At 35.1% G+C, this 8,161-nt stretch overlaps 1 protein-coding gene across 3 annotated transcripts in view; it reads left to right on the plus strand.

Annotated features, from left to right (window-relative positions):
- The window catches only part of LRP2 (LDL receptor related protein 2), a 258,128-nt gene that overhangs the window by 90,444 nt on the left and 159,523 nt on the right, over nucleotides 1–8,161 (plus strand). For 2 of the 3 annotated variants that reach the window (XM_027866126.1, XM_027866127.1), the window contains exons 12-14: nucleotides 1,196–1,419; nucleotides 3,442–3,648; nucleotides 6,468–6,670. In XM_027866126.1, the coding sequence (XP_027721927.1) occupies nucleotides 1,196–1,419; nucleotides 3,442–3,648; nucleotides 6,468–6,670 (634 nt within the window). Of the gene's footprint in view, nucleotides 1–1,195; nucleotides 1,420–3,441; nucleotides 3,649–6,467; nucleotides 6,671–8,161 lie in introns of those variants that run through there. The other variant, XM_027866125.1, reaches the window with a different exon arrangement.

The raw sequence follows: 8,161 nt of genomic DNA on the forward strand, positions 1-8,161 counted from the left end.
TTGTTCTCTGCTGGCACAGTTTTTGAAAACCCAGGATCACTTATATGCCATGATAAGATATTAGAGGTAGAAATCAGTGGAAAAAATACAGCAGTAAGAAAAGTTCAAAATTCCCTCAGTTTGGCTTTTTAGAATTGTGTTCTTATCCCTTGTCACCCAAAAAGTGCTGAAAAAAGTAAAGATGGGGTTTTCCCAGTTCCTTCTTTTACATATAGATGTTCTTTAAAACATAATTTGTTTTCCTGTCTTGACAATTCAGTTCAATGTAGTACCCCTAGAAAACTGCAGAATTGTACTGAATTTTAGGTTCACATGAATGCTTTTTGCAAAAAGGATATTCTATATCTCAAGACACTGAATGATATATGGAGACAAATAGATCCGAAGGTTAGCTGTGGTTAAGAACTAATGATCTTCAAAGGAGGAGGAAAAAGTCCCATATGTATAAAAACATTTGTAACAATTCTTTTTGTTAGAACAAAAAACTGGAAACTGAGAGTATGACTGTCCAATGAGAAATGGCTGGACAAATCATGGAATAGGAATGTAATGTAATAGTATTGTGCCTTAAGAAATCATGAAAGAGATGGTTTCATGGAAACCTGGGAAGACTTGTATGAGATGATGCAGAGTGAAATGAACAGAACTAGGAGAATAATTTATATGACAACAACATTGTAAAGAGCAACTTTAAAAGGCTTATCAATGCAATGATCAAGCATGATTCCAGAGGAGCAGCGGGAAAGCCAAGTACCCACCTCCTGACAAAGAGGTGATAGATTCAAGATACAGAAAAAAACATGCATTTTTGAATACTACTAATGTGGGGATTTTCTTTACAGGGCTTTGTCTTTCTTTTTTCAATTTGTAGGAGGTAAGAGGGTGAAGGAAGTTAGACATAGAGTTGCCCCCACCCCCCTCTACCCTTAAAAAAGAAGAAAAAAAGTTCACTGAAGCATTTTTAAAAGAACTAGAAGAAATCCAGAAGGAATTGAAGACAAGCAGTTCATTTTAAAAGAATGTTCAATTGTATATTGAAAAAGGAAAACAAGCTGTACCTAATAGAGTCACATGATTGTTTGCAATCTTATTTTTCTGTTCTATGTATAAGAAAATGCATATTTTATATGATGTTTATTAAATTCAGAATAAAAATAAAACTAAATTTAAAAAAGAATTCATGGTTTTCTTGCAGGTTTTTTCAGTTGACATTGATGGTGCAAATATCCAGGAAGTTCTGAATGTTTCTGTTGACACACCCGAGAACCTAGCTGTTGACTGGGTTAATAATAAACTCTATGTAGTAGAGACCAGCGTTAATAGAATAGATATGGTGAATTTGGATGGGACAAATAGGGTCACCCTTATTACCGAAAATTTGGGAAATCCAAGGGGAATTGCACTTGATCCATCTGTTGGGTAAGTAGCATAAGAATAATTCTGATGTCTATTTATATTTTTAGAGTCTTATTTTTCCCTCAGCCTATTTAATTCAGTGGGATTTCAATAAAAGCAGAAGAGAGATATAGTTTGAACAATGAATAGGAAAGGAAAACATTCTTTTCATGGGTGTTGCACTGGAAAATCAAGAAAACACATCCAAATATTTTCAGCCTATTAAGACCTGTGATATTTTCAGGTTCTTTCAAAATTAGGGGATTAGCACTGTATGTTTCTTGAGGGCAGGAACTATCTTCCAGAAACTTTGTACCTCCCTCAGAACCTCGCATGGTGTTTTGCACACAGTAGTTGCTTGATGAATATTTGTTGTATTTATATTAACTGAATCAGTCTAATTCAAACATAATGACTTCAGCTTGTTTTTTCTTAATTCCTCTGCAAAAAAAGAAATAATTTCAGTCTTTCTCCTATAGGAAAGACCCACAATGAGTCCTTATTGCCGGTATCTGCCCCTCATTATCTATTCCTGATTGGAAAAACAGCCTCTGTTGCCTCTCATAGTTAAAAAATGTTGGCACCAGGTGACAGATAAAGAGAGTAACTGGATTGGTATGCTGGAGTGTGACAGTCCAGACAGACTGAAAACACTTTTTATAAATCCTTAGTTTTGTAAAAATTCTGCTTAACCTGAAAAATTTTATTTTATTCTACCTGAGGATACTACCCTTTAACATAAAGGACATCCTTGCTGCCATATATTATTGGTTACTATAATATTGCTTACTAAAAAAAAAAAACAAAACACAAGCCTCTCCTTAAGGCAGATGAACACTTATTGAATTCTCACAACACTACCATATGATACTTGGATATATTAAATTCTCTTTGGCCCTTACTATTGATTTCCATTTCCCTGTTGCCTGATTTCTTTCTGACTCTGCCTCTTAGGGCCTGGATTTATATGGTGGCTATTTAATGATTAGACTGAAAACATTTGACTAAATCTGACTGTGAGGGTCAAGCACTTTCAAAGGCAAAAGCTCACCTACATGAGAATATGTGAACCAAAAATATAGTAAGCACTCTAAGACTAGTATTTCACCTCTTTGAGATAAATACTTTTCTACAGTGTACATTGAGTAGCCTACTGTAGGATCAAGCTCAAGTGTTGTATCTCAAACTATGTTTAATATTACTGATAAATATTATGTGTCTGGAATTTATTGAAATTACTTCTAACATGAATGTGCCATTGACCTCATAAATGATGGCACCATCTTTTTAGTGCCTAACTAAAATAGACTAGAGTTGATAGGGTAATAGCAAATGTTTTCTATTTCAATCATTTTCGTGGTGGTGAACAAACTCAGGAAAGATGATATACTACTAAAGTTTTAAAGTTCAAATTGTTCTTAATTTCTGCATATGAGATCTCCACATAGGAGACCTGGCTCTGTCATAGGGCTTTACTATCCAATCCTAAGATAAATTAAAGCACTATCTTCCATTTGTGGTGGGGAATGGTGCTAATAGCTCAATGTCTGATCGATGATGTTGGCCAATATTCAAGACAGAAGGAAAATGTTCCATTTGCTATGCTTCAGTATGGTGCAGTGAGGTAAAAAAATGACCTGCCGTACCTTGTAAAGTGCTGATTTTCTCGGTAAGAAAGAGAATTCTAGGATGGAACATGGAAAATGTGGGAGAAAATGCAGTTAATGATACATGACTGAGACACCTGAAAGTAGACAGTCTGACAGATTAGGATATTTTCACAGTTGGACTCTGGAGGAGTTGTCTTTTCTGATCAACCCTCACTGTTTCTGGTATTCTGATACATTCTTAATTCTATTGCTTTAGATCTTGAGCCCTCTAGTTTCCTGGGAAAAAATCCTTACCAGTCTTTAGACAAACTATGCAATAAAACTGGCCTTTCAGAACATGTTAAGGATGATGAAATAATGTGAGAATTCCCTAGGAAACATAGACTTTCTATGTAAGCTTGTAAAAATAGATTCTTTTATCTTTTTTTCTTTGTAGTTATTTATTTTTCTCAGACTGGGACAGTCTTTCAGGCAATCCTAAGGTGGAAAGGGCCTTCATGGATGGCACCAATCGTCAAGATTTGATAAAAACAAAGCTGGGATGGCCTGCTGGGATAACTCTGGATATTGTATCAAAGCGAGTTTACTGGGTTGACTGCCGGTTTGATTACATTGAGACTGTAACTTATGATGGACTTCAAAGGTTGGAAGGCTTTTTTTTTTTAAATGGCTTTACACATGGGGGTGAGTGCAGGTAGTGGAAGAAAAGAAGAGACAGGAAAATAACTAAATTAAAATATCGTTCAGTTGGTTGCCTTTAAAACTGCATTTGTATGAAGTAACCTACACTGAAACTTTTCCCATCTACACCTAGGACTTATATTTTATTGGCATTCCTACTTGCTCCTTTTTCTTTTAGTGTCATTTTGGTTATCTAAATTAACCTTTTACTTTATTTTTCCTCTGCTTTCTCCCTCCCCTTCCATTTATTTTGTTCCTGGAATCTTCATATTTGTTTAAATTTTCAAGGTGAGAATTCATTGGCAAGGACAATCCTTAATCTATTATATATCCTGTTCTATGTCCCTGACTCAAGGGATAACTTCTGATCTAGAATCCTCAAGCATGAAATACTAAATAGAATAATTTGAATGGAAAATATAGCATACTTTCTTTGTTCTTTTTTTAATTATTACCTTTGCATTAGTACTAGTTGTAAACTTATTGAGATTAATTACAATATAGACCTTCCCTTTGTGTCTCCAAAACTATATTTAGTATTTACTCTCTTCCTAGGCTAAGAAAAAGTTCTTTTCCAGGACTCAACAAATATGCTGGCCAACATATTTCTTTCTATTGTTTTTTTTTGATTATTTTTTTCTTCTGTTTGCTCCTAGAAAGAACACAATTATCTATTCCACCTCCTTTTAAAATTAACGTTTGTGAGAACGTTTTTCAGCTAGCTGGTTCTAACATGCTAATAGGATAGCTTTTGGATTCTTCATTTATTACCTAGTTGTTTTTTTGCTATTGTGTATGCTACTTAGGTATTTTGTTCTAAGGTTAAAGGGTTTGGAGAACATAAAAGTTAAAGTGTGATGTCTTTTTGTTAGAATGTGAATGATATTTTGTCTGTGAAGGAACATCAAGGTGTTACTTAAGGTCACCAGACAGACTGAAATCATAAAGTGATTTCCCTTGCTCTGCTAGCCGCTAGCTCTGAGAAGTCAGGAGTTTGACTGAGATAGGAAACATTTTTCTCATTCACATAGGAGCTACCTAACTATGATCAGTCACTTGTTCTGAATGTGCCCTGCTAAAAGTATTTTAGGTGTACCCCTGTCACTTTAAGTAGTGGTTTAGGCCTTTTTTTTTTTGCTCCCCTGGACATCTTCAGCTCAGTTTTTTCTAAAGCTCTTCCTTATCTCTAATCTTTTACATTTTTACTGGTTTTGTTCATTTTTCTCCAAATCCTTTCTGTTTGGCAAAAAGTGAAAAAGATTGCTGTATGTGTATTTCTAAGCTTCCCAGTGTTTTGCCCAGCCCCAAATCTAGGAATGGTCTTAGTGAATCAAAAGATTCTTAGGGCTGATATTTCTTACCTACCGAGGTTTCCATCTAGCTTATTTTTCTCATTCAGCCTCAGTTCCCAGGATCAGAGATGAAAAAGGAAGCTCAGAGATGATCTAGTTCAACCTCCTCCTTTTACCAATAAGAAAACTGAAGCCCGGGGAGTTAGGAAGCCCAGTTTGTTAAATATAGAGTCAGAATTTAAACCCAGGCCCTCTGACACCAAAGCAACACTATTCTTTTCATTGTAAGAAGCCCTTGTCATGCCTTTTCTATATTCCTCAACTTTGAAGTGTTCCATTGATTTAAACGTCTTAACTGAATCAACCCATTCTTTTAAGTAACCTTGCAATTCATTAAAAAAAAAGTCAAACCAGTTGCTTGCTGAAATGAGCTGAAATTCTCAGTCAAAAATCTTATATGTGTAGACAGTTATGTTCTAGGTACTTCTGGTTTCTTTTCATATTATTTCTTTAAGACTTAACAACTTGGTAGCTCTTTGGTTGTACTTTTTTATGTTGTCCACATCAACTTTGGATATTATCAAGCCATACTGCTTTGCTTGTGAAACAGTCTAACCTTTTTTTCCTCTAAAATTTCAACCACCTATTTGTTGTTGTTCAGTTGTTTTTCAGTCATGTCTTACTCTTTGTGATCCCATTTGGGGGGTTTTCATGGCAAAGATACTGGAGTGGTTTGCCATTTTCTTCTCCAGCTCATTTTACAGATGAGGAAACGGAGGCAAACAAGGTGAAGTGATTTGCCAAGGGTCACACAGCTAGCAAGTGTCTGAGGCCAGATTTAAACTCAGGAAGATGAGCCTTCCTGACTCCAGAACTGGCACTCTATCCACTATGCCACCTAGCTGCCCCAACTACTTAAAAGTATTAAAAAAATCATTTTCATCTTCCAGTTTTCTCCTACCTTGTTGATGCTGGAAATGTTATTCCTTCATCTAAGAGTTGACCATTTGATTTACTTGATTCAGCAGTTTAGTAAGGACAGCCATCGGTGTTAGAGGAGAACATGAATCCATGTAGGGAAATGTATATATGACCAGGCAACATAGTGGAAAGAACACTAGATTTGGAGTCAGAGGACTGAGTTCGTATCTTACTACTTATTGGCCATGTGACTTTGATGAAATAATTTAATCTTCCTTACCAATAAAAAGAGGATAGCAGTATTAACTCCATATGTCTTGTGGTGTTGTCATCAGGTTCAAAGATGATAACGTATTTGAAGAGCTTTATAAATGTCAATATATATGTAAATGTGATCTATTACTACAATATATAGTCTGTTTTCAGCCAATGTTTAGATATTATCCATTGCATATATTTTCTATTAATTTCTATATTTAAAAATTAACAAATTACTTGACTTTCTTTGAGTCAAATTGAACTTAATCCATCTTCAATGAATAACGACGCATTGTATCTTTTATAACAGGAAGACGATAGCTCACGGGGGAGCAATAATTCCTCATCCCTACGGAATAAGCCTGTTCGAACACAATGTGTTCTTTACGGATTGGACAAGGTTAGCAGTGATGAAGGCAAATAAATTTTCAGAATCCAATCCACAAATTATCTACCAATCCTCCCTGAGGCCCTATGGAGTGACCATTTACCATGCTCTCAGGCAGCCCTACGGTAAGCCTAAAAGAGTAATGGAAAGAAATACTTGTTACTGGAAATAGGTTTTTTTAAGTTTATTTGTAAGGTTATGGAAGTTTATGGTTAATAATACTATGTGATTTATGATGCTTATAACATGTGATGACCTAGAGACAAAAAAGTACCTAATTATTGCCTTTAGTATTTGAAGACAACATTACTGATAATTAATGAGCATCCCAAGAGAAGCCAATATGTGAACTATAATCTTTCCTCCATTGAATAATCTACGTCTTCATTGCTTGTCAATAGGTCTCCAGTCATAGGTCATCTACTATTTATGACTCTGCCTTTTTACTTTACAAAGGAAAGGAGAATTCTAGGTTTTTTTTAAATGCTAGGTTCATCTGCTAGGTTCATTCTAAAGATGAAAACAATATACACAAAGAGGAGTAAATAGAAAATATATAAATATACATGAAATGGATACTAATACGTTTTTATTGAGCTGGAGGGGCCACTAGCAACTAGAGAGAGGGAGGGAAGGAAGGAAGAAACAATCAGAATAGACTTCCTGTAAGAGGTGATACTTTAACTGAGCTGTGAAGGAAAGTAGGGATTCTGTGAGATAGATTTGGAGAGAGTACATTTCAGGTTTGTGCAAAGGCACCGAGATAAGAGGTGGGATGTCATACATGGGAAACTTACTTATTGTAGGCCTTGCCTAGATTACTATGTTTTTAATTGAACTTCCAGCATATCTATGTTACATTTTTCCTTTTCTATTTTGTTTGTGGCTTAAATAGGATAGTAAGAAAATAAAAAGGACTTTTAATGATACCAGTGATGATTTAGAGAAAGGCAAATTTTGTTTTAAATTTGTCTTTCTAAGAGTTTTTTTTCTTAATTGAGCAAGAAAGTATCATAGAGGAATGAATGGAACTGATTTTTAAAAAGCAAATATACTGGAATTTAGACACTTGAAATTATCCCTGAAAAAGATACCGTGGGAGGCCAGGTACTTTTTACAGTAATGCTGCCTTTGCTTAAAATCTTTCTGAAGCTACTGTTCGGAATTTCCTTCAGAGTTTCACAGGGAGGGACAGGGAAAGGAAGGGAACAAGCATTTATTAAGTATTTACTGTATGCTCTTCAATAATAACTTTTAAAATATCTTATTTGATTTACACGAGAAGCCTATGAGGCAGATGCTATTATTATTATTCCCATTTCACAGCTGAGGAAACTGAGGTAGAGAGTAAGTGATTTGCCTAGGGTCACACAACTAGTATATCTCTGAGGCTGTATTTTTCCTGCTTCTAGGTCTGTTGCTCTATTCACTGCTCCACCTAGCTGTCTCTAAGAGAGAATGCAATCATTAATCTTCATAGTCACATTGTTTTTAACTTTAAATACTATTAGTTAGGTTGGCCACTTTATTTATCAGACTTGGTTCTGAATGACCTGGGATTTTCTTTGTTATCTATCTATCTATCTATCTATCTATCTATCTATCTATCTATCTAT

The sequence above is a fragment of the Vombatus ursinus genome, unplaced genomic scaffold, assembly GCF_900497805.2.
Source record: "Vombatus ursinus unplaced genomic scaffold, bare-nosed wombat genome assembly UNPS02014779.1, whole genome shotgun sequence".
NCBI lineage: Eukaryota > Metazoa > Chordata > Mammalia > Diprotodontia > Vombatidae > Vombatus > Vombatus ursinus.